The 27,121-nt window shown below is 41.2% G+C and overlaps 1 protein-coding gene across 3 annotated transcripts; it reads left to right on the top strand.

The window, feature by feature from the left end:
* Positions 1-662: 662 nt before the first annotated feature.
* mest (mesoderm specific transcript) lies at positions 663-25,683 on the top strand. Of its 3 annotated transcripts, none has more exons than XM_061912233.1 (12): positions 663-810; positions 5,402-5,597; positions 8,009-8,088; positions 8,154-8,231; positions 8,293-8,429; positions 8,507-8,565; positions 8,642-8,682; positions 8,776-8,846; positions 11,609-11,710; positions 13,792-13,868; positions 15,973-16,036; positions 25,433-25,683. In XM_061912233.1, the coding sequence occupies exons 2-12, from the start codon at positions 5,444-5,446 to the stop codon at positions 25,437-25,439; spliced, it is 870 nt and encodes a 289-aa protein (XP_061768217.1). In that variant the 5' UTR covers positions 663-810; positions 5,402-5,443; the 3' UTR covers positions 25,440-25,683. The 3 variants fall into 3 exon arrangements, with proteins under 3 accessions (XP_061768217.1, XP_061768215.1, XP_061768216.1); XM_061912231.1 differs by lacking the exon at positions 25,433-25,683 and adding an exon at positions 16,215-16,621; XM_061912232.1 differs by lacking the exons at positions 11,609-11,710; positions 25,433-25,683 and adding an exon at positions 16,215-16,621.
* Positions 25,684-27,121: the final 1,438 nt, after the last annotated feature.

The raw sequence follows: 27,121 nt of genomic DNA on the forward strand, positions 1-27,121 counted from the left end.
CCAATATATCCATCCATAATTATTCCCTTTCGGGGCCGCGGGGGGCACTGGCGCCTATCTCAGCTACAATCGGGCGGAAGGCAGGGTACACCCTGGACAAGTCGCCACCTCATCACAGGGCCAACACAGATAGACAGACAACATTCACACTCACATTCACACACTAGGGCCAATTTAGTGTTGCCAATCAACCTATCCCCAGGTGCATGTCTTTTGGAAGTGGGAGGAAGCCGGAGTACCCGGAGGGAACCCACGCATTCACGGGGAGAACATGCAAACTCCACACAGAAAGATCCCGAGCCTGGATTTTGAACCCAGGACTGCAGGAACTTCGTATTGTGAGGCAGACGCACTAACCCCTCTGCCACCGTGAAGCCCCCTTTAACCAATATATTGAAACAGAAATTTACTTACTGACGTGTACTACACAAATACACCAATAGAGGGCAGCAGACGTCTGTTATCACTTCTTCTCTGTGATCCTGTAATGCCCGAACAATCAAAGAACGTGTATTGCGACGAAGAGCCACACTCTCTTTGCATAACTACTGATGTCAGGTGCGCTACAAAACAGCAGCAACAATATTATGTAGTAAAACACGCTATGTCACATGTTTACATGTGTGGATATGGAACTGAAGTAAATACATTTATATAGGCGAGACTGAATACTAGTAGCGATGGAAGGCAAGAGGAGTGAGACCTCCTCTTTTTGTAACTTGTCTCTGCTCTGCTTGTACTGTGTGTGCGACGGATAGAAGCTAATCACAGTTCGAAGGTCCTCTCCTGACTGCCGTTCGACTTTTTAATGTGAGTTTCAAAAGCCCTAAACTATCTACATGTTTCCCTAACACTACAGTATTACACATTGTAAGACATTCGGTCATGTAGGGATACTTTTTTGTTAAATCTTACTAGCCCTGCCTAAACAATCGACATTATTTTGAAGCTAGCCTGCCGGTGTTGTACCGAAATCTGTGACCCATCGGAATTTGTAACTCCAGGGGGCGATGTTCCCATGGCGTTTGTTTGTTTGATGTTTTGCGTAAATGGCGTAAACTATCCTTAATGCTGAAAAGTCAGTTGTCAGAATTTCAGCATTGCGTAAATGGCGTAAACTATCCGTAATGCTGAAACGTCAGTTGTCAGAATTTCAGCATTAATAAATTACACATATTCTGGAAATCATTGACTTTCTTTCATTATAGCATGAGTCTGTTGTATCAGCTGTTGATGAGAGGAAGAGATTTGTGGGAGCCCCAAAAGTGATACCACTGACTGGGTAAGATATCTTGATAAGAAAACAAACAATATTATCCCTTGCCACATTTGTTTAACATCAGCCACTGAAAGAAGCCAATTGATATTGATATACTAATATTGTTTTGTATCAATCAATATAATGTATTTAATCAATTAACAGCTCTATACTCTCGGCAGGGTGTTTGAGGGTGCATGGGAGTTTGCCCAACCAGTCTACATGTGCTTTGTGGACTTGGAGAAGGCACTCGACTGTGTCCCTCGGGGAGTCCTGTGGGGAGTGCTCAGAGAGTATGGAGTACCGGACTGTCTTATTGTGGCAGGTATGATCAGTGTCAGAGCTTGGTCCGCATTGCTGGCAGTAAGTCGGACACGTTTCCAATGAGGGTTGGACTCCGCCAAGGCTGTCCTTTGTCACCGATTCTGTTCATAACTTTTATGGACAGAATTTCTAGGCGCAGCCAAGGCGTCGAGGGGATCCGGTCTGGTGGCCACGGGATTAGGTCTCTGCTTTTTGCAGATGATGTAGTCCTGATGGCTTCATCTGGCCGGGATCTTCAGCTCTCACTGGATCGGTTCGCAGCCGAGTGTGAAGCGACCGGAATGAGAATCAGCGCCTCCAAGTCCGAGTCCATGGTTCTCGCCCGGAAAAGGGTGGAGTGCCATCTCCGGGTTGGGGAGGAGACCCTGCCCCAAGTGGAGGAGTTCAAGTACCTAGGAGTCTTGTTCACGAGTGGGGGAAGAGTGGATCGTGAGATCGACAGGCGGATCGGTGCGGCGTCTTCAGCAATGGGGACGTTGTATCGATCCGTTGTGGTGAAGAAGGAGCTGAGCCGGAAGGCAAAGCTCTCAATTTACCGGTCGATCTACGTTCCCATCCTCAACTATGGTCATGAGCTTTGGGTCATGACCGAAAGGATAAGATCACGGGTACAAGCGGCCGAAATGAGTTTCCTCCGCCGGGTGGCGGGGCTCTCCCTTAGAGATAGGGTGAGAAGCTCTGACATCTGGTAGGAGCTCAACGTAAAACCGCTGGTCCTCCACATCGAGAGGAGCCAGATGAGGTGGTTCGGGCATCTGGTCAGGATGCCACCCGAACGCCTCCCTAGGGATGTGTTTAGGGCACGTCCAGCTGGTAGGAGGCCATGGGGAAGACCCGGGACACGTTGGGAAGACTATGTCTCCCGGCTGGCCTGGGAACGCCTCGGGATCCCCCGGGAAGAGCTAGACGAAGTGGCTGGAGATAGGGAAGTCTGGGGTTCCCTGCTTAGGCTGCTGCCCCCGCGACCCGACCTCGAATAAGCGGAAGATGATGGATGGATGGATCAATTAACATATTGATTTACATTGAACTGATACACTTGACCAAATGCATTCATTTCTGATCCAGTGCGAGCGGTGCGGGCGATGGTACCACAGCTTGTGTGTGAGAAACCCCAAGGAGGAGGGATATAGTTGATGCATGCCAGGAACATACCATGTTAAAGGCCTACTGGAATGAGATTTTCTTATTTAAACGGGGATAGCAGGTCCATTCTATGTGTCATACTTGATCATTTCGCGATATTGCCATATTTTTGCTGAAAGGATTTAGTAGAGAACATCCACGATAAAGTTCGCAACTTTCGGTGCTAAGACAAAAGCTCTGCCTCTACCGGAAGTCGCAGACGATGATGTCGCAAGTGTAACGGCTCCTCACGTATTCACATTGTTTATAATGGGAGCCTCCAACAAAAAGTGCTATTCGGACCGAGAAAACGACAATTTCCCCATTAATTTGAGCGAGGATGAAAGATTCATGTTTGAGGATATTAATAGCGACGGACTAGAAAAAAAAAAAGTAAAAAAAATAAACGCGATTGGGACGGATTCTGATGTTTTTAGACACATTTATTAGGATAATTCTGGGAAATCCCTTATCTTTCTATTGTGTTGCTAGTGTTTTAGTGAGTTTAATAGTACCTGATAGTCGGAAGGGTGTCTCCACGGGTGTGTTGACGCGCAGTGTCTCAGGGGAGTGGACGGCAGCTGCATGGACGACACAAGCTCAGCTTTTCTTCGGTAAGAAGCGACTTTTTAACCACAATTTTCTCACCGAAACCTGCTGGTTGACATTCCGTCTTGATCCATGTTCGCTTGACCGCGCTCTGATCCATAGTAACGTTCCACCTCCAGGAATTTTAAACAAGGAATCACAGTGTGTTTGTGTGGCTAAAAGCTAAAGCTTCCCAACTCCATCTTTCTACTGTGACTTCTCCAATATTAAATGAACAAATTGCAAAATATTCAGCAACACAGATCTCCAAAATACTGTGTAATTATGCCGTTTAAGCACACGACATTTAGCTGTGTGTGTGTGCAGCGCTCATACTTCCTAAAAACCCGTGACGTCTTGCGTACACGTTATCATTACACGACGTTTCCAGGACAAAACTCCCGGGAAATTTAAAATTGTAATTTAGTAAACTAAAAAGGCCGTATTGGCATTTCTTGCAATGTTAATATTTCATCACTGATATATAAACTATCAGACTGCGTGGTGGGTAGTAGTGGGTTTTAGTAGGCCTTTCATTTCTGTATTAGAAAAATAAGTTATGATTGTATGTTGCATTTGAATTCCAAAATATATTTGAAAAAAAAATGGTTTCTGTTGGGGAGGAGACCCTGCCCCAAGTGGAGGAGTTCAAGTACCTAGGAGTCTTGTTCACGAGTGGGGGAAGAGTGGATCGTGAGATCGACAGGCGGATCGGTGCGGCATCTTCAGTAATGCGGACGTTGTACCGATCTGTTGTGGTGAAGAAGGAGCTGAGCCGGAAAGCAAAGCTCTTAATTCACCGGTCGATCTACTTTCCCATCCTCACCTATGGTCATGAGCTTTGGGTCATGACCGAAAGGATAAGATCACGGGTACAAGCGGCCGAAATGAGTTTCCTCCGCCGTGTGGCGGGGCTCTCCCTTAGAGATAGGGTGAGAAGCTCTGCCATCCGGGAGGAACTCAAAGTAAAGCCGCTGCTCCTTCACATCGAGAGGAGCCAGATGAGGTGGTTCGGGCATCTGGTCAGGATGCCACCCGAACGCCTCCCTAGGGAGGTGTTTAGGGCACGTCCAACCGGTAAGAGGCCACGGGGAAGACCCAGGACACGTTGGGAAGACTATGTCTCCCGGCTGGCCTGGGAACGCCTCGGGATCCCCCGGGAAGAGCTAGACGAAGTGGCTGGGGAGAGGGAAGTCTGGGTTTCCCTGCTTAGGCTGTTGCCCCCGCGACCCGACCTCGGATAAGCGGAAGATGATGGATGGATGGTTTCTGTTTAGCTCTGTTTCTGCTTAGTTTAGTTTTATGGTTAGGGTATATGTATTTTAATAAAAATCTGTATTATAAATGCTGAAAGATGCAGTGAAGTCTCAAAAGCTGTCGGCCATGTCACTGCTTATCAGAAAATGTAACCCGATCATGCGTCACGATTCTGGGGGTCCAAATGAGAAAAAGTGTATGGAAATGAAGTGTTGAGGGTGTAAAATGGGCAGGAAATGGTATTTGAGGTGCCAGGCTTAAGAATAGGGAACATACAGTAAGGTCTCGAAATCTGACGGCCAAGTCACAGCTTTTCGAAAAATGTAACCCTAGTGCGTCCTGATTCTGGGGGTCCAAATGAGAAAAAGTGTATGGAGATGAAGGGAGGGGGTGTTTAAAAAGGGCAGGAAATGGTATTTGAGGTGCCTGGCTTAAGAATATGGAACATATAGCCACAACAAACAGAACAACCGCATGTGTATGTATAGCCTTCTCTATATTGGAAAATGTATGTGTGAGAGAGAGAATCAACAGCTGATACAATGGACTCATATTCCAATGAAAGTAAGTCATTGATTTCAATAATATGTGTAATTTATTAATGCTGAAATTCTGACAACTGACGTTTCAGCATAAAGGATAGTTTACGCCATTTATGCAAGCATTCTTCTTCTCCTTCTTGGCCTTGCCGTTTAACCATCAAACAAACGCCATGGGAACATCGCCCCCTGGAGTTACAAATTCCGATGGGTAACAGATTTCGGTACAACACCGGCATGTATACTAGTACTAGTATTAGGGGTTCAAACGCCACACGTTTGACTTCTCATGTTATTTTTGTCGTCTTAGGGGAGGCAGGCATGACCTCCCGTCTTCCATAAACTCTCCACAATGAAAGAGTGGTGGTTACATGTCTTACTGATCTGCGTCCCGCTGCTGGCCGTCTACCTGCACATCCCGCCGCCTCAACTATCACCTGCGCTCCAGAAGTGGCACAATGCTGGCAGATTGTTCACCTTCAGAGGCAGCGACATCTTCTACACAGGTAACAATATTCATACAATTCCCCCATAATCAAACCCTCCCCCACTCCAAAACGGATTAACTCGCTGCATTATAAAGACAATTCTAACATACAGCCGTAACCGTAGATGCATATGCATTTTGAATTTTGAATTGAATCGTGACCTCAATAATCGATATTGAATTGAATCGTGGGACAACCAAAGATTTGCAGCCCTAATATATATACCGGTGTATATATATATATATGTATATGTGTATATATATATATATATATATATATATATATATATATAAAAAATCTGTTCATGAATAAATATATCTGTTCGGCCACCCTGTTCAATGGAGAAGTCCATCCATCCATCCATTTCCTACCGCTTGTCCCATTCGGTGTTGCGGGGGGTGCTGGCACTCACGCAGTCACAAGAGAACATGCAATCTCCACACAGAAAGATCCCGAGACCGGGATTGAACCCAGGACTACTAAGGACCTTCGTTATGTGAGGCACATGCACTAACCCCTGTGCCACCGTGCTGCCTCAATGGAGAGGTCTGATGTACAAAATTTGCAAGCAGCATACCCCTTTCCCCTTTCGAGATGTCCTGGATGAACTGAAATTATTTTTTTCTTACTCCTCGTCGCCAGGTGTTTAATGTAAGCTTGACATCATATGTTAAAAGTTTAAGTACCAATGATAGTCACACACACACTAGGTGTGGTGAAATTATTTTCTGCATTCGACCCATCACCCTTGATCACCCCCTGGGAGGTGAGGGGAGCATTGAGCAGTAGCGGTGGCCACACCCGTGAATCATTTTTGGCGATTTAATCCCCAATTCTAACCCTTGATGCTGAGTGTCAAGCAGTGAGGTAATGGGTCCCATTTTTATGGCCTTTGGTATGACTCGGCTGGGGTTTGAACTTACAACCTACCGATCTCAGGACGAACACTCTAACCACGAGGATTATTGATATTCGATTGATAAAACAAAAATACATCTACAGCAGGGTGCTGTACAGTAAGGGGGTGGGGGCGTACCTATGCTGGCATAGGTAAAACCGCAATCAAAATAATAAAATTATATTTACAACAAAGTGACAAAAGGTTTTGCAGGTGAATGATAGTGTTTTTTTTTATTAATAAACAGCATCGTTCAAATCCTACTTTGCGGAGATCCAATTAACAGCAATATATCACTCTTAGTAACCATCAGTGCATTTGGCTATGAGAGCCTGACTGACTGCATTAAATACACAACTAGCAAAGTAGTTCAAGTATGTTTATAATTGGATATTTAATGTGTTGGCCCTGCGATGAGGGGGCGACTTGTCCAGGGTGTACCCCGCCTTCCGCCCGATTGTAGCTGAGATAGGCGCCTGCGCCCCCCGCGACCCCGAAAGGGAATAAGCGGTAGAAAATGGATGGATGGATGGATTCTTAAATAATGTATAATTCATATTTTACAAGTTGTGTAAAGATTTGTATTCACTAAAAATTATCACGTAAGAACAATAAACAAAAAGACTAAATGTATAACTACAATTCAGTTCATTCCAATATGTTCAATAGTCGTGTTTATATTCCAGATACATTCATATGAAAGGGAACACAAATTGTTGATAAGTCAAAGGGGAACAGAAAACTGTTAATTATCTTTTACCGCACTGAAGCCCATTCTAAACTTCTATGCCGCTTCAGTATTATTTGAAAAAGTAAACAAAACACAATAAATTGGAACAAAAACTAATGGTGTTTTTAGATGTGCTATTATTAGGGAACGTTTGGTTACATTATAAGTTTAAGTAGCATGATTGATTTAGAAATATGTTCACCTATCACAATGGTGGCATTCAAAGGGATGATAAATTTGCAATTTATCTTTTGAACGGACACGGTCGCGATGCTGCTAAACCAAATTTAAACTATTAAAAGACATGTTTACTCAGAACAGAATAGAAGTTTAGCGGAAACAAGTTTAATTTAATTTGATCTATGACATAATTCAGTCCATCAGAGTAGAACAAGCAGACACCTGCAGAGCGCACCAACCAAGTGATGATCGAACAATCAAGTGACCTGTCGCCATAATCATGTGTGGCCCCCTGGGGGCCGTGGCCCTAACCAACAGCGTAGAGTGTTTATGCCAGGGTGTTCAGCATTGATTAGAGCACGAGAATTGAAAGTTTAATAAAAAAGAGTCAGTGCCACACCTCACTGATGTATGTAAATGTATATTTATTCTGGAAATATTGTGCTTTGTTTTTTCAATAATAATCTACAATCACTTTGTTTAACTGAGAGAAACGAGCAGGTTGTCAGCCTCAAAAAGCATCACTAGTGTATTTCTCATTTTTCATAAAATGCTTCTGCTGCCCTCCATTGTCCAAGTCAGTCATTGCAAGGTTTGTGTGTGGGTGTGTGTCCCCAACAGACTCCCATGGCGCTTTGGGGAGCTCTGACATCGTCGTCCTTCTCCACGGCTTCCCCACCTCCAGCTATGACTGGAACAAGGTGAAATCACCAAAATATACAACGCTTGGTTAATGTTTTTGTAATCATAACAAAATGTCTAATAGATTTGGGAGCCTCTCACTCAGCACTTCAACCGGGTCATAGCCCCAGACTTCTTGGGTTTTGGCTTCAGCGACAAGCCTGTGAGTAAGCCAATCTGTCAATCAACATATTACCTTTTATTAGTCAATTTGTTTTGCTTAGCGACCACACAAGTACTCCATCTTTGAGCAAGCTAGCATGGTGGAAGCCCTGCTGGCTCACATAGGTCTGGCCAATCAGCGCGTCAACCTGGTTTCACATGACTATGGAGACACAGTGGCGCTTGAGCTGCTCTACAGGTCAGTTTGGTTACAACAAAGGTTCTCATTCTAGAGGACTGAAATGTTTTCACTGTCTATTTATCTCTTTGGGACAGGAGTGACCAGAACCGCACTGGTCACCTCACCATCAACAGCCTGTGTCTCTCCAATGGAGGCAAGTTTTCTCTACACACATATTCTGAAAAGTTCTGGTTCACCATTGTAACCTAGTTCTCTTGGGGTTCCCACAGGCTTATTTCCAGAAGCCCACCACCCTCGCCTGCTGCAGATGGTCAGTCCAGTTATAGCCCTTCCACACAACCTTAATTGGGTCACTTTAATTGATGACATCTTGTTACAGTGAGATCCATTTTGTCTCCCAAAGCTCCTCAAGGACTCCAGTTTCCTGGCTCCAGTCCTTATGCGTCTCACCAACTACAAGATCTTCCAGAAGGGGTCAGTCTATTCCAGCAAGACATTTTCTATACCAACAAAGAATGGAACATTTAAGGGTAAAATGATAAACCGCGGTGAGGGATAGTATTACCGTTTAATTGTAATTATCGTAAAAACGTGATTAATTATTTTACTTTAGATTAATTTACGGCAAAACTGCTCGAATCCTTGAGAAGCAGCTAGCAAATATCTTACTCCAAATCTGAATGGAAGAAGATACATTTAAAGAAATAAATCACTGCAAATTGTTTCAAATAAGGGACATTCTGATTATGCTGACGATTCCAGTACTGATCATCCATGAGTAAGATTGTCCGGTACCAATATCGATGAAATGTATTAACTGTAAACATTTCATTGTACTTTAATGAGTGATACTAGGGGTTTGAAAACATCAACACAATATTTAAACTAGTTCCTTATTCTCTAGTATTTTAAATAATTGTTTGATAAAAAATAAAGTCAATGTAGACACTAAACATAAGTAAAACCTACTATCTATTTTTCATTCAAATCTGTGTCCAGGGATTTACTCCCTGAATTTGACAACATCAACAAAAACAACAAAAAAGATTTTGAGAAAATAACTCACTCTAGTATTTGTTCACATACTGATACTACCCTTGGTATCAGTACAACCAATTTATGTATCGAATTGCTCTCCTATTTCGTGTCATTTTCTCCTTGATGTAACCATATGAACATATATCACAAATATTGTGACCAAAATTATCATGATTAATATTATCTCAGTATAGTTGAATGTGCTAAAACAGTAATGATAAACACACTGAACTCTTTTGACTAAGTTATTTTTTTTTAAATAACTAAAATAAATAGAACCCACTGTTTTTCATGTTTTGTATTGCGTATGTTTCACCGATAGTGTTTTAGTCTTAGTATGTTTTAAGTTTTAATCAGGCTTTAATTCTTTTAAATATTGGTTTGCACTGTATCACTAAGTTGTTGTTTTTTAAATGAAATGTGTGTAACAAATAAAATGTAATATTCTTTTTTATTTCTGGCGGGTATTGTCCTACTCTGTTCAGCAGTCCTTGAACGCACCATAAGAACACCTTTGTTTTGTATTCCTCCGAGTGTAGAATGATCTTCCTGTCTCGAGAGCACAGCTTGTAGATTCAATGTGCACAATTGAATTACTTAGTTGCTCAAACAACAATGTGTTTATGTAAGCTTAGATTGGTGTATGTCGTTTCTTTATTTAAAAATAAATTATTGTCTCTTGTTTTTATGTCAGGTTTTAAGTTAGCAAGCTAGCGCTAGTTGGTTTCTGAGTTTATCAAAGTGCAGTTATCAATTACGTTTTTTTTTCCATAATTTTTAATGTAAAAACGTAATAATAGCAATCAGGACTTTTACTGCGGTTGTCTTAAATATCCTTAGTCGTTACATTCCTAATACTGACACACCTACTATGTTATCTTCTCTGTAACTCATATTCATTTATTTGTTAATTTGTTGACATAACCGCTATTTTTCTACTATAACGTGCTTCCTTTTACACTTCTTAAACTTTAAAAAGCACCTATTCTTATGCTGTTTAAAGGTAGCTTTGTGGTAATGCTTAACTTTTAGCATGCCTGCTTCTGGCTTTTTCTTGGTGTGTAATATGTTTATCCTTGTCGTCCAGTTATACTTGATGATTATTCTTGAGACACTAAGAAATGCAATTTATTTGATGTAATGGAGATGATTCTTTTTATATTAAAGAAACAGCTACACACTGTTCACGGAGACACACAATTAGCTGTTAGCCGCATGTCAGCCACAGGACTAAAAATAAATACAGTGTCAGCCAGAGGAGATTAGAGTTAGTTGATCGGAATTGAAAAATGCTAATCGGTAAGAGGGATCATAGACTTTTTCACGAAAATCGACTGATACTGATTGATCGGTGCATTCCTAAAAGTCTATGAGCCAGACTACGAGTCGCAATCGGAAGGGAAAATTGTTGCAATTTTCTTATTCCTATGTCCACATTATTAATTGGCATGATAACATTTGCAAAGGAGTATCTTAACAATATTTAGAATTAATTCACGATTTTGACCATAAAAATGCTATTTACCAATAGTGGTTATTCTCCAATGTTACAAATTTCATCATTTGTGTGCCACTACTGATTTATATCACCTTTGCAGGTGCCAAAAGGCCCTGCAGATAATATTTGTTTGAACCACCAATTGGCGCCAATTCCTCTGGGTGCATGAGCGAGCAAGTAAATAAATTGTCTTTAATACCGCTCTTAGTGGGAAGTAGCTAAGAGAGGACTTTTGTGAATCACATTATACAGGGTGACATTTTTATTGGTTTATTTACACATCCAAAGTTAAGAAGGTTAAGATGTAATGAGTAAAGATGACATTATCATTAAGGCTTTGCTGCTGACTTACCAAAATAATATAACCGACATCAGTACAGTTGTAATCACAACAAAACTAAAAAATGAACATATTTTATTGTTTCAAATCAACTCGGAAAATTGACACTGCAGTGAACCTTCAAAATGCTTGGCCAATCCCAACTTTTTGCCCACCTGTTTGATTGCAGGAGGCCAATTTTAGGGTTTTGGCTCATGGACTACAATTAAAATATTTAAGTCTGTCGTTTTGGAGCACTTTCAACAATATTGTGATACTGTTAACTGATTATTCTGGTCACAATAACTGATATGACATTTTCATATTGTTACATCTCAAACATGTACAAAACTCACTCTTGTTGTTTCTGTACACTGGCAGAATCGGGGAGGTTTTTGGGCCGTACACGCAACCCACCGACGCAGAATTCTGGGACATGTGGACGGGTCTGCGATACAATGATGGAAACCTGGTTTTGGACAGGTGTGTGTTTACATTAAGGTTCTTAGGCTATGTACACACTAAAGGGTGATTTTACTAACCCTGATCTTGTCGTGTAGTTGTTCACTACAAAACGAAAGTTCCAAAGTAAACAGAAAAGTAACTCAAGTAGCTCGCATATGCAAATGATGCCATAATGTTACACATGCTTTCTTATGTTCACGGAAGTAAACATGGCTTAGATTCTAGTAGCTTTCACTCTTGGTGTATTTGTGGCAATTTACATTAACATTTAGTTAGTCCAGAACGCGGCAGTAAGACTTTTAACAGGGGCCAGGAAACGTCAGCATGTAACCCCAATCCTTGAGAGTTTGCACTGGCTTCCTGTTCATTTTAGAATTGATTTTAAAACCTTGCTCTTTGTTTTTAAAGCTTTACATGGACTGGCACCTCATTATATCTCGGACCTCATCCAAACTTACAATCCTGGGCGCGCTCTGAGGTCCGAGAGCCAGCTCCAGCTCGTGGTGCCCAAGACCAGACTTAAAACTAGGGGAGACAGGGCCTTCTCTGTGGTCGGCCCTAAGCTCTGGAACACTCTGCATCTCCATATTCAAACTGCTTCCACAGTAGAGTGTTTTAAAGGCCTACTGAAATGTGATTTTCTTATTTAAACGGGAATAGCGGGTCCATTGTATGTGTCATACTTGATCATTTCGCGATATTGCCATATTTTTGCTGAAAGGATTTAGCAAAGAACATCGACGATAAAGTTTGCAACTTTTGGTGCTGATAAAAAAGCCTTACCTGTACTGGAAGTAGCAGACGATATGCACGTAACGTCACGGGTTGTGGAGCTCCTCACATATGAACATTGTTTACAATCATGGCCACCAGCAGCGAGGGCGATTCGGACTGAGAAAGCAACGATTTCCCCATTAATTTGAGCGAGGATGAAAGATTTGTGGATGTAGAAAGTGAGAGTGAAGGACTAGAAAGAAAAAAAGAACAAAAAAAAAAAGACTAAAGGGCAGTGGGAGCGAATCAGATAGGGAAGATGCGGTGAGAGGCGCCGTGGCAGCCGTGGGGATGGCAGGACCACTCGGCCAGTCCCAACCGCAACAAGGAATAGAGCCATACCGCTTTGAACTCGACGCTGATGGTGACGGTCAGGAGGACGCTGCTGATATTAATGCTGGAGTAGCACACAACATAGATCGCCTTCAGAATACAGAATGGTAAAAATGATCGCTGCATGATACACCGTACTTTGTGTGTGTGGTCCAATCCAACCGTGTTCGCTTGACATCTCTGTTCCGTAGTAAAGCATCTTTCGGGAATGTAAACAATAAAACACCGGCTGTGTTTGTGTTGCTAAAGCCGGCCGCAATACACCGCTTCCCACCTACAGCTTTCTTCTTTGATGTCTCCATTGTTCGTTGAACAAATTGCAAAAGACTAACCAACACAGATGTCCAGAATACTGTGGAATTTTGCGTTGAAAACAGACTAATAGCTGGGCACGATGCTGGCACAAAATGTCCTCCACAATCTGTGACGTCACGCGGAGGCGTCGTCATACCGAGACGTTTTCAGCAGGATTTCAGCATGTGTTGCAATGTTAAGATTTCATCATTGATATATAAACTATCAGACTGCGTGGTCGGTAGTAGTGGGTTTTAGTAGGCTTTTAATGTTTTAAGTCTCGTCTTAAGACCCATTTTTGATCTCTGGCTTTTAACACTACGTGAGTTGTGTGGTCCTCTGTTGTCCAGTGTTTTTAACATTTTCATTTCTGTTTACTGTTTTAATTGGTTTTACCCTTTAATTTCGTTTTTAATCATATTTATTTTATATTGTTTTTGTATGGGTTTTATATGTATTCATTTTTTTATTTTTATTCAGTCATTGGTGGAGCTCATGATATTATTTGAATATTGTTTTTAATATTGTTCTGCAGCACTTTGAAAACATTTTGTTGGCTAAATGTGCTATATAAATAAAGTGGATTGGATTTGATTTTCTTAACCAAATTATTCGGCGTGGGAGATTAAGATTTCTCTAAAATATTACTGTTTATCATAGGAAAATTGAATCATTTTTTTATTTTGTTTTGTTTTCAGTGTTCTGCAGTACATCAACCAGAGGTTAAAGCACAGAGACAGATGGGTTGGTTCCCTCACATCCACCTTTGTACCCTGTAAGTGAAAACATAAACCTTCACAGCATTCAAGGTTTACCCCACATGCAAACAGCTATGACAAAAAAAAAGCCGCCACTTAAAAATGATGCTTACCTTTAAAAATGTTTTATGTTACATACATATGTATGTGTATATATATAGTGTTTAAAGTAGCGTCTGTCCAGGGGGAAGGGGGCGTCCCCCGGGACGGACGGACGGGGAAGGGGCTGGGTGGAGGGAACAGTGTCGCCACCATCATGTCTCCATCTAATCGCTGCCTGGGGGGCCAATACACTACACTGTGATGAAGTAGGTCGGGTTTGTTGGTAAAGAAGCCTAACATTTTTGGTTCTGTTTTCCGCTCCGTATGCTGAATGGCAATATACAATATATATCTCGATATTTTTTCTGTGAAATAAAAACATTAATTTGACTAAGTCAAATTGATGACTTCCTGTAAATAAGCGTTTGAAAAAAAGAGTTAAAAGTGGGGCCACATGCTGACATATGCTCAACTCATCATGCTTAATTTATTACAGCATCTGTAGTAAATTTGTATTATGTAAATGTTATATTTTTATCAATATGTGATAGCAGGGACCCTGCCATTCAAAACCAGGCTGCAACATTACTAATGATTAATGTAACTATAGCTGAAAAAATAGTACAATAGCAATAGAAGAGACTATTCATCCCTGAACATCATGGAGTTCATGTAGGCTTTATGATGCACTTACAATATTATCAACTATCAGAGACAGAAACTTTTCATTTAACATAATGCCCTTTTTTGCTGCTTCAACACAGAACAAGGTAAAGTGAAATAACTTGGTTGTTAACTGGAGGTCAATAATGCTTGTCTTTCTCTAAGACAGACAGGGCTTTGCTGTCCGTAACACACTCGCACGCATTTACACAAATTGAGCTAACGTTACGCTAAAAGCCAATTGGCTTTCACCTCAAGGACTGCAAGCGAGCTGAGCTGCTGCTTATGTTTCTAGAACGTCAACAGGCTCATAGTGATGTTACTTGTAGTTGACTGGGAGGTGATTATTATAATTTGGGGAGAGTCTGCTGCATTATGCTCACCTGCTAAACACCTTTCTGCTAACCCGCACCATCTCTCCTCTCTGCCTCCCTCTGCCGTGAGCACTGACTCCATGCGCTCTGAATACTTAACTGCTGATTGGCTGTTACCGCTCTAAATACACACTGCTCTTTGGCTGTTACATGCGCTCTGAATACGCACTGCTGATTGGCTGTTACATGCGCTCTGAATACGCACTGCTGATTGGCTGTTACTGCTCAACATGTGACCAATCAGATGGTTGTGTGGGTGGGACAATGCTGAGTGTTGCAGAGACATACTGACCGACGCAGAGGCAGTACGAAGCATAGCAGCTTGTTAAGACTTTAGTTTAGCACTAAATGATAATATACATACATTTAATTAAGTCAAACACAAATAAGGCAACACAAGAATTGTCTTACACTTCTCTTTTGTAAAGTAAATCTGAACAGCCGATATGGGCATCTACATCAACTATGTGATTTGCCTGAGAAGCTGGACAGGACCAAAATAAAAATACATACATACATATATATATATATATATATATATATATATATACATATATATATACATACATACATGTATGTACATGTACATTTAGTGAAGCCTGTTGCATTTTACAACAAGCAGCAACAATTGAAAAATAGGGCAAAACGACATAAGAGAACGATATATGTTAATACTAATAACACATATTTGATTTTTAATAAATCGATAAAAATATTTAGCCTTTTATAGAAAATATATGCATCATCTCAAAAGGGAATAAACGGTAGGAAATGGATGGATCTCTAATTATGCAAATTATACAAAAATGTAACATAGGCCACAACCCTAGCCACGCCCCTGCTACCACAAGTATATTGGGATAATCTGGGGGAAAGTTTGGCACTTTTGCTATGTGTATCAACATGGCATCAGGTAAACGCTGTAGCTCATAGTTTGTAATATACGTTTACTTTAATAATTTCCTGTGGTTTATAATACCTCTGCCCACAGTGTTGCCTCGCTCCATGTCTGCCTAACCTTGCCCTCCATTTTGTCTTTCAGTGCACATGATCTATGGCCCCCTTGATCCAGTCAACCCGCATCCACGCTTCATCCGTCTTTACCAGTGAGTACCTTTCCTGTTTCCACCTTCATATCTTATTTCATGCTGGGTTAATGCTATTAAAGCATGCCTACCATCACTTTGTTCTGTTAGAAGTAGAAACACACCATCTAGAAATACTCTCACTTCCAAATACTACCGGTGCAAGAGAGGTATTAAGTGTCCACCGTGGTTCCTGCAGGAAGCTGGTGCAGCGGTCAACAGTCAGCGTTTTAGATGAGCACATCAGTCACTACCCCCAGCTGGAAGACCCCACTGGCTTCCTCAATTCTTACTTTAACTTTATTCACTCCTTCTGAGCCCATCAATAAATAGTTTTGTACTGAAAGGTTTTGTGTTAATCGCCATTTTTTGCACTTTTCTAGAACATGGGCTACAGTGTAGATTAGGTAGCATTGTTCAAAGGGTTGTATATTCAGCAAACAGACGACCATCTCTTCATTGCGACGCCATTGGCCAAAGAAGAATAGAGTGGCTTACTGTGTCGTGACTTACTCAAAAACAAATGAGAAAGGAAGAGCTGTAATTTCAGGTTTTTTTGTTGTATGGTTTTTAAGATGCTGACAAAATAAAAATTATTAACAAGAATGAATGTTTTCATGCTCAATCCCCAGGAAGTTGACCATTACTCACAACCTCTGCAAGACAACAATTCTGTTGATCAGCTAAAAATAAACAAGAAGTCGTGCAGTGACGCGTTAACCATACAGTCGGAAAAAGTGCATATGGACGCAAACATCTCCTCACAATCCTCCCACTTCTTTCCATGCTCTTGCAGAGTTCAGCTTAATCTTCTAGATGTTTGCTAATGTCACTCCCAGGTCTCCCAGGTGAAGAAGAGGACAAACAAGATGGCGTTTGCTTTTATATTCAACACAAACTCATCGTCATAGAAGTCGTTGTGATGCTCGCTTGTGTTTGGGTCTGTGTCCCTATCCAATATCGATATGTGCGTGCATGTAAAATGTGTGATATGTCAGGTACAAGCAGTTCTGCAGCGTGTTTACTTGTGCAAAGCTGGACAGCCAGTTAACATCTAAATGTCCTCCGATAAGCACTATTTTCTTCTATTTTCGTCAAGTCATTTACAAAAGGTAAACATGGAAGGCAATATTTTCCCAGGAGCTCGCAGCTACAAAACAGTAAACCAGACAAGCTAGACATACGTAATAAAAACTGAACAATATTGCACTCTAAAACAGCACATTTGTCAATGTAAACACAAATCTAATAATTATATTACTCATGTTACTTATACATACAAAGTCTCCAAGGCAGAACTGTATTAGAAAGTATTTAGTAACAATCGTGTCAGTTTGTTACTGCGTACAATAATGTTTTATTGTACCAAAAAAAAAAAAACAGTTACGACTCCATCTATTTCCTACCGCTTGTCCTTCTCGGGATCTTGGGAGTGCCTGGAGCCTATCCACTCCACTTTTACTTAAAGACAGAATATGTCCATTCCAGATGGTTAATAATAGGTTAGTTTTTCATACCTACCATTGTTTTTTGTTTGACTTATTTCAATTGATCAAACCATTTCTAACATTCCCCACTACAAAATAAAGTATTTACTACTCCTTATGGTGCATGTGTATTTGTATACTTTTGAAAAAAATATGGTGCATTTTTCCAATCAGAACACATAAAATTGAGGAACAGCAAATCGTGTACATTATGTGTCGACTCGGTAAACAAATGCAGTGCAGCCCACTGCCCTGTCTAGCTCACTACCATCAATCATGGCAAACTTGAAGACTTTCTTCCATCATTTCAGTCATTGAACACTTACGGTGACTTCTCCTTCTGGTGACACATGTAAACAGACAAAGAAGTTTTAATAAGATGATGATAAAAAACAAACAAATAAAAACTTATGAGAGCTTCTCTTTGTTTGCTGAGCTCACATCATCTCATGACACTGTGCTTCCTGCTACTCTTGACAGAACACCGATGAACTGCACCATCAGGAGTATGCAACATTTTAAAGTTAAAATCACATTTGACAGTCATACTTTGCTCACGCAGACCCTTCGTACAGGCACACATCCACTCATACACACTCACATGCACACTTGAGGAGAGAGGTGTTCTTGGATTTTAACAACTCAAGGTTTACAGTATGAACATTAGAAAAAATACCCAGGTATTGTATATATCCATCCATCCTGTTCTGGCTCAGAATCAGCAGGATATCCAGACCATAGCAAGATGGATGAATATTCCTCGGCATCAAGGATCCTCAGGAAGTGATCACAAGATCACCTACCGAGGACCTCTCCACCGTTCACACTTAAAAAAGAAGAAAGTCACAGAACTTGATCAGATGCAAAAAAAAAGTCACAAAAAAAAGCAAGTAAATTGTGACAAAACCAGATCTAAAGTGACACAAAGCAATAGTAGTGTGAGATCAATACAGAAAATAACAATAATAAAAAAGGAATAAAACTACAAAAAAGATACGGCAATTATTTTAAATGTCTACAGTATAAGTTATGATTCAATATCTCAGTAAAGGTTTCCAGGTTAGTTCCCCTTTATTCATATTTGTAGAGTCATTACATTCACAAGTTCATTTAACCAGTTCCTGTTGTTGGGTGTAGATGGGGTTTTCCACTCTTTGAGAATGAGTCTTTTGGCCAAGTCCGTCCCGAGAAGCAACACAGCTGTAATAGATTTTAAACGTTTTTGTGTTTCTGAAGACCACCCAAACAAGATTATATCCCAGTCAGGGACAAGTTTTCTCTGATATACCCCTGAGTAAAAGAAGATGCTGAACCAAAAAGATTGAATAATTGGACATTCCCAGAACGAATGAGACAGTGATCCTTCAGCTGATTATCACAAAGTAGAGATGTAACAGGATAAAATGTGTGTAATAAGACTTTGGAGTAAAAAGGATGAATCACTTTAAACTGCATGAGCCTATGTGTACCGTTAATTGAGCAATTGTGAATTTGAGAGTGTCCGTTCCCATTGCTGTTTGGGTATTGTTATTATTTCCTGTTCCCATGCTCTTTTAACACCGTCTGCTGATGTAATGGGCATAATGAAGCAGCTGGCAAACTTGGTGATAAGCTTTTCAATTGTAGGTGATACATTTTGTAATTCTAAGACAGGGTGTTTTTCATTTACCAACTGAGACTTTGAAATGTTTTCTTTACCACATTTTTTTTTACCTGTAAATAGCGAAACCAACTGTCCATCCATCCATTTTCTACCGCTTATTCCCTTTCGGGGTAGCGGGGGGCGCTGGCGCCTATCTCAGCTACAATCGGGCGGAAGGCGGGGTACACCCTAGACAAGTCGCCACCTCATCGCAGGGCCAACACAGATAGACAGACAACATTCACACTCACATTCACACACTAGGGCCAATTTAGTGTTGCCAATCAACCTATCCCCAGGTGCATGTCTTTCGAAACCAACTGAATTGGGACAAATTGAATTTGATTCGCAATTGTTCAAATGACGCAAGACTGTCCTCAAAATAAATGTCTTATGCATTTACTTCCATTTGAGTAGCACTTAATTATGTCTGTTATTGAGGATGGTTGGGGCATCTGGTCAGGATGCCACCCGAACGCCTCCCTAGGGAGGTGTGTGGGGCATGTCCAGCTGGTAGGAGGCCACGGGGAAGACCCAGGACACGTTGGGAAGACTATGTCTCCCGGCTGGCCTGGGAACGCCTCGGGATCCCCCGGGAAGAGCTAGACAAAGTGGCTGGGGAGAGGGAAGTCTGGGCTTCCCTGCTTAGGCTGCTGCCCCCGCGACCCGACCTCGGATAAGCGGAAGATGATGGATGGATGGATGGATCGATGGAATAAATGCATGATTGTGACAGATTGGTGACTACATACTTATATTGGACATACTCAATTGTTTTTTTTATTGGAGAAACAATTTTGATAGAATGTTTTACTACTACACTTTGGCTTGTTGATTTAATAGAAGAGACTGGTTTAGTAAAAATTAGAGACAGCAATGATGTGTAATGTTTAACTAATGACTGCAGTTCCAATTTCAGCCACAAGGAAGCAGAATTGAGTGATTCATTCTTTGGGAACCCCATCTTCCAATGGGTCATTGCGTTCAGATTTGATGCGCAGTAATACTTTTTGAACATTGGAAGACCAAGTCACCCTTCCTTTGTAGATCTGAATAAGTGCTTTTTTGATTTTCTGCGTTTTTTGTATCTCCACACAAAATCTTGAACTAAAAATTTAATTTTGGGGGGAAAAAATCTGCAGGAATTAGAATTGGTAAATTTTGAAAGAGAGATACATATTGGTAGGGTGGTCATTTTGATAGCATTCGCTCTACCTAACAGAGTGGGGTATTGTCAGAATTTTTTTTGTGTTAATTTTCAAAAAACTTCACGTTCTCTGTGTTCCCAATGAACACACAAGAGGCTGTGTTTGTTGCACCAAGCCAAAGCCTTGGAAAAATCCATTGTGTACGATGGGACGAGACGGGAGGGAGATTATCTATTGTGATCCAAGACTTGCCCAAGCTCAATCCAGGACCAGCCCAAGCCCAAGGCATCTTTTTCTTTTGTGTTAATGTGACCAAAAACAATGGCTGTTTACATACCCCCCTCCCCCATTCCTTTAGAAACAGATATTATCCAAACAGGGAAAGTCCAAATAAAAAGAGGTGTCGTACCATCTTTCGCCAGCGCGTGGGTGACACTGTACGAGGTTACAGGTCATCACGTCTCTCCTCAAATTGAGCAAAATTTAATTATGTCTCTGTTTATTTCCTTGGTTCTTTTCTTGTTTAATAGATGTCATCGGTGTGTGAACCTGACAGGTAGGGTCTTCCAATACTCAATACACCTTTTCAGTTTCTCAAAGGCTTCAGTAAAGTTCAATTTTAGTAATGATTCATACTTTTTTTCATATTTTTAAGCTAAGATAGGATATATAGTTTTCTGCAACTTTTACTGGGTTTTGACTGTTTTTAACATTATCTCCTAGGAACATAAGTTCACTTTTGGACCAGTTTATTTTATAATTAGATATTCTACCAAAATAGTCTACATATTCTAAAAGAAGTGGTAAAGACCGTGAGCGCTTCAGGGGTTTGGGAAATGTTCAGGTGTTCTCAAATTTCCAATAAAGCGAGTAGGAAAATGTGAATTTTTGTGGTTTTTAGAGCCGACATTTAACATTGGAGCCAATGAGAGATTTAGCTGACTTTCTTGGCATTGAGGGCCAACAGAAGCTAAATGGGACAGATGACATCCATAAAAGGGGGATTTCCTAAGAAAGGACATGTGTGTCAATGTTTACAGCAAAACACAAGACAGTGGGATAAAAGAAGTAGCCGTGAGGACAGGTTGCTCACCAAAGAAAAAGTGTATTTTTGGAAGTTCCACTCTCTAGTACAGTGGTTCTCAACCTTTTTTCAGTGATGTACCCACTGTGAAAATGTTTTTAATTCAAATACATCCTAATCAGGGCAAAGCATTTTTGGTTGAAAAAAAAGAGATGAAGTAAAAACTGCACTATGTCATCAGTTTGTGATTTATTAAATTGTATAACAGTGCAAAATATTGCTCATTTGTAGTGGTCTTTCTTGAACTATTTGGAAAAAAACATAAAAATAACTAAAAACTTGTTGAAAATAAACAAGTGATTCAATTATAAATAAAGATTTCTACACAGAAGTAATCATCAACTTAAAGTGCCTTCTTTGGAGATTGTAATAGATATCCATCTGGATTCATGAACTTAATTCTAAACATTTCTCCACAAAAAAATAGATTTTTAACATCAATATTTATGGAACAAGTCCACAAAAAATCTAGCGATCAACACTGAATATTGCATTGTTGCATTGTTTTTTCACAGGTTATGAACTTACATTCATATTTTGTTGAAGTATTATTCAATGAATATATTTATAAATGATTTTTGAATTGTTGATATTTTTGAATATTTAAAAAAATCTCGTACCCCCATTTGAGAACCACTGTTCTAGTAAACTAACTGTACGCCATCCGCTTTTAATGGGAAACCCCTAACGTCGCTCGCCTCCTTCTAATGGCCATCCAGCCAAAAACCAACCATTGGACGTGAAAACGTTTTAGCCATGGTTAAAGTAGACAAGCGTGAGAAGAAAAAGACGTTAAGCGCCGAGCTACGTGAAAGAAGGGCTGAGCTACAAGAGGAGGTAACCTTGGCCTTTTGGCGTTAGTCTCAAAGCAATCCTCCTTTAAAAAGGTTATGTACCCATTAAATTGGCCCATTTTTTTCTATTCGTGAATATCGTCGCCATGGTAACACGTAGTGATGGGTCCGGCAACACCGATGCATCGGCGCATGCGTCAAGCCCGTAGAGCAAAACCCTGTGTCGGTGCGCGTACTGCTTTTCGAAAGTCACGTGACCGATCGTGAGTTGTTTCGGTCACGTGACCGATTCGCGACCTGTGTCGAACTGACGCCTGCGCGCCAAACTGTGTTTGTAAGGAAGTGCATTTGTCAACGACAGGGGTCGGCATTACGTCGATCGCGGTCGATCTCGGAGGGTGTGTCAGTCGATCTCAAGCCAAGCATTAAAAAAATAGACATAAAAAAGAGCAATCATCAATCATACCAAGACTTCACTTTCGTCAGTTGTTTGACATTCTCGGCACCCGAGGATCTTGTGAGATGACGCTGGCTGCTGCGAGCTCATATTTAAGAAAAACATCACTAACAGGGCGAACGCAGAGAAACACATTTTATTTCTAGAGACTCCGTACCTACTGTCAAAACTCTAAAGACCGACTGCACAGTTCCTGTCTTCACCATAAAAGACCTGTTTCATCCTGCCTGTGCTAACAAAATAAGAGTCTCAGAAAGCTAGCGTGCACAAGCTAGCAAGCTACGGAGTTTGATGCCAATGTATTTCTCCCCCGCCCTCAGCGACCGCTTTCTCACTTGCTTGCCCACCCGCACACTCACTGACGTCACTCACCTGCTACCAGACATTAAAGGGCCACACACATATGCTACTCTCATAACAAAGTGTTTAAAAACGAGTATGCAAGTTGGACAAAGGAGATGCCAAATCCAACCACTTTCATGTGGTATTGGACAGAAAGGAGGACTTTTTTTTCCCTCCATTTGAAAATGCGGACGTTATCAGCACCACTGTCTGATTCCAATCAATGCAAGTCATCAGAATCAAATACACCAACTTATATTCTTGTCTTCATGAAAGAAAGGAATCTATGTGTGTTAAACATGTTTGTATTATCATTAAACACCGTTAACTTGTTAACAAAAATGTCTCTTTCATAAATAAATAAATATAAATTATAAATAGGAATGAGGTAGATCTCCTCGACTTGGTCAATTGAAAAGTAGCTCACCTGCAGAAAAAGTGTGAGCGCCCCTGGTCAACGAGATGCTGCTGCCAACAGAATCGCCACACTTCTGTTGTTGGTCATTTGTAATTGGTGAGTATGAGTATGAGTTTAATTCGAAAAAGGTCTGTAATTTGTAAATAGATGTTTGTCTCCAGTCTTATGAATTGGTGCAACTTTAACTGTTTTCATTTTGTTTGGAAATGTACCTGTTTGAAATGATAGGTTACTAATATACATTAATGGTCCTGAGATCTCTTCAATAACCTTTTTTTATCGTTTCCATAACAATTCCGTTACAATCAGTTGAAGTCTTAGATTTACAGTTTTTCACAATTGTTACTATTTCCTCCTGTGTCACATTACTAAAGAACACGGAGTTGGGATTTCAGTATTTATCGTCGTCGGAGATCATTTCCGCCGTGTGGGAATATTTTGACCATATATCGGAAAAAAGGGTATTTGTGTTCATTTCCTTGTCGTTTCATCCTGTTCTCTCAAAGTTTCCAGCATTGTCCCACCCACACAACCATCCCACTATAAAAAGCGGTAACCATTAATCTCTTCGATAGCTCCGTTGGTAGAGTGGAGGACTTTAGTTCCTCATGCTGAGTTCTTTAGGGCACTAGCTCAAATCCAGCTCGAAATTATTACCTTTTTACCATGAATTGATTAACGTGGACCCCGACTTAAACAAGTGGAGGAGTTCAAGTACCTAGGAGTCTTGTTTACGAGTGAGGGAAGAGTGGATCGTGAGATCGACAGGCGGATCGGTGCGGCGTCTTCTGTAATGCGGACGTTGTATCGATCCGTTGTGGTGAAGAAGGAGCTGAGCCGGAAAGCAAAGCTCTCAATTTACCGGTCGATCTACGTTCCCATCCTCACCTATGGTCATGAGCTTTGGGTCATGACCGAAAGGACAAGATCACGGGTACAAGCGGCCGAAATGAGTTTCCTCCGCCGTGTGGCGGGGCTCTCCCTTAGAGATAGGGTGAGAAGCTCTGCCATCCGGGAGGAACTCAAAGTAAAGCCGCTGCTCCTTCACATCGAGAGGAGCCAGATGAGGTGGTTCGGGCATCTGGTCAGGATGCCACCCGAACGCCTCCCGAGGCAGGTGTTTAGGGCACGTCCAACCGGTAGGAGGCCACGGGGAAGACCCAGGACACGTTGGGAAGACTGTCTCCCGGCTGGCCTGGGAACGCCTCGGGATCCCCCGGGAAGAGCTAGACGAAGTGGCTGGGGAGAGGGAAGTCTGGGCTTCCCTGCTTAGGCTGCTGCCCCCGCGACCCGACCTCGGATAAGCGGAAGAAGATGGATGGATGGACTTAAACAAGTTGAAAAACTTATTTGGGTATTACCATTTAGTGGTCAATTGTACAGAATATGTACTGTACTGTGCAATCTACTAATACAAGTTTCAATCAATCAATCATCTCATTATTTATTGACTGTAAGATTAGAAATAATCCTAAATGATATACAATTAATTGGTTTATATTATTGTATATACTAAGTCATAAAATCAGTGTCAGTTGAGTCGGTCCATAGGTTGCCTGTAGGGATTTTTAATGTCCAGCAGATGTCAGTATTTAGTGACACAGTATCAATACAGTTTTTCAATGTGTCGAAACATGACGCCTCATCAACCCATCACTAGTAACACGAAATGTTCCCAAATAAAAGTTGTGCAGTCGGTGCGAGACAGTATGTTATATAACTGACCTTGTACGTTACAGCCGACCTTGTACGTTACACCCAGTCGGTATAACTTTTGTGGAGGTTCGTTGGCCGATCCGTCTCGTATTAATCCCGAGAGAAATGTGCGGAACTATAATAATAAATACAATTTGAAGTACGAGCAATAATAATATGGGCTGCTTGCATTACAGCAGGCCCATAAAAATGCAGTTGATTATTTTTTACCTGCTTTAAATATCATTTTTGCGCGAAAAGGAGCAACAGCAAATCAGGAGGGCGCCTGATGTCAGCTGACTGGTGTCACGTGACATCTAGATAGTGACGTGCCCCTTTTATGTTTGTAGAGCGTGATGGCGTCTGGAAGACAAATGTGACTTCAAAGCGAAGATTGGAAGCCCAACATTAAAATAGTCGTTGGTGACAAGATTACGTCAACAAATGTATTTATATTTACGTCACACGCATCAAGCTGGGAGGGGCAACAACAGCCCACTGACTTTATTTGTGCAATTACACCTTTTAGCCACAAGAGAGCAGTGTCGTGTATGCCGAAGTCAGCATGTATGAAAGTGCAACACATTGAGTTACATGCTTTCCTATTCATTTGAATTAAAACGTTTTCTGTGCATTATTAAACCTTATTTTATATGATTAATTATAATTGTGTCTTGAAATTAAATGCAAAGCTGAGAGGGACAAGCAATACAAATGGATGAACATGAAATATTGGCTTGTGAGGACAAAAGACTGACAGCGACATTTAGTTTGACGCTTCTGCTTTATTTGGGGAAAAATAATCTTTTGTTTCCCGGTATAAAAATAACCCCTCTGATGAGCACACATTGTCATGCGTTGTCATGTTCTCAACTCTCATAAACCATAACTCTCATCTTGAAAATGAATTGAAAATGAAAGGATGAAATCAGTCACAATCAAAAAGATATTCCAAAATCTAAAGACAGTCATCTGCGATGAGGTGGCGACTTGTCCAGGGTGTACACCGCCTTCCGCCCGAATGCAGCGACCCCCCCGCCACCCCAAAAGGGACAAGCGGTTGAAATGGATGGGTAAAGAAAGTCATGTTGGCCTGCAGGAGATATATTAATAGTATATAACGTATATTCATATTTCTAGAACAATATTGTTGACATAATTACATGACTAACATGAAATCCACTTTTCGTTTATTGTCTTGATCAGGGGTCTCAAACACGTGTCCAATTGCGGCCCGCGAGATGTTATTTTGCGGCCCGCACCTTAATATGAAAATGTTATGTTGTGCGGCCCGCGAGTTTCATATGAATGGCGCTTTACTGACAAACACATTTTGGGAGAACATCCGCACCGTAACAAAATATAACCACAACACAGAGTTAGGGCTGCATTGGATTCTGGGTATTTGTTCTGTTGTGTTTGTTGTGTTACGGTGCAGATGTTCTCCCAAAATCTGTTTGTCAATCTTGTTTGGTGTGGGTTCACAGTGTGGCACATATTTGTAACAGTGATTAAGTTGTTTATACGACCACCCTCAGTGTGACCTGTATGGCTGTTGATCAAGTATGTCTCGCAGTCACTTGCGTGGGTCTGCAGAAGCCTCATAGAATGTGTGACTGGGCTGGCACACTTTGTGTATGGTGGATAAGCGGACGCGATGGCAGTTTGTGGAGGACGCTAAAGGTAGTGCCATCACGGCACGCCCTTAATAACGTTGTCCGGGGGAAAACCGGGAGAATGATTGCGCTGGGAGATTGTCGGGAGGGGCTCTGATATTTGGGTGATTCCCGTAAAGATCGCGAGAGTTGGCAAGTATGATGCTAGGGCGGGAAAGCCATTCAAAGAAGGTGAATTCATTAAAAAATGCATGTTAGAATTTTTTTTTTTATATTTTCTTGCGGGGCAGCCTCACCCAGTTTCTGCATCCAGTGGCCCGCAGGTAAATTGAGTTTGAGACCCCTGGTCTTGATAGAGCAGTGACCTTTGACCCTTTGACAACTTTTCAAAGTGAGGCATGTGGAAGTAAAAATCTAATGAAT

The sequence above is a fragment of the Nerophis ophidion genome, linkage group LG10 (genome assembly GCF_033978795.1).
Source record: "Nerophis ophidion isolate RoL-2023_Sa linkage group LG10, RoL_Noph_v1.0, whole genome shotgun sequence".
Lineage (NCBI taxonomy): Eukaryota > Metazoa > Chordata > Actinopteri > Syngnathiformes > Syngnathidae > Nerophis > Nerophis ophidion.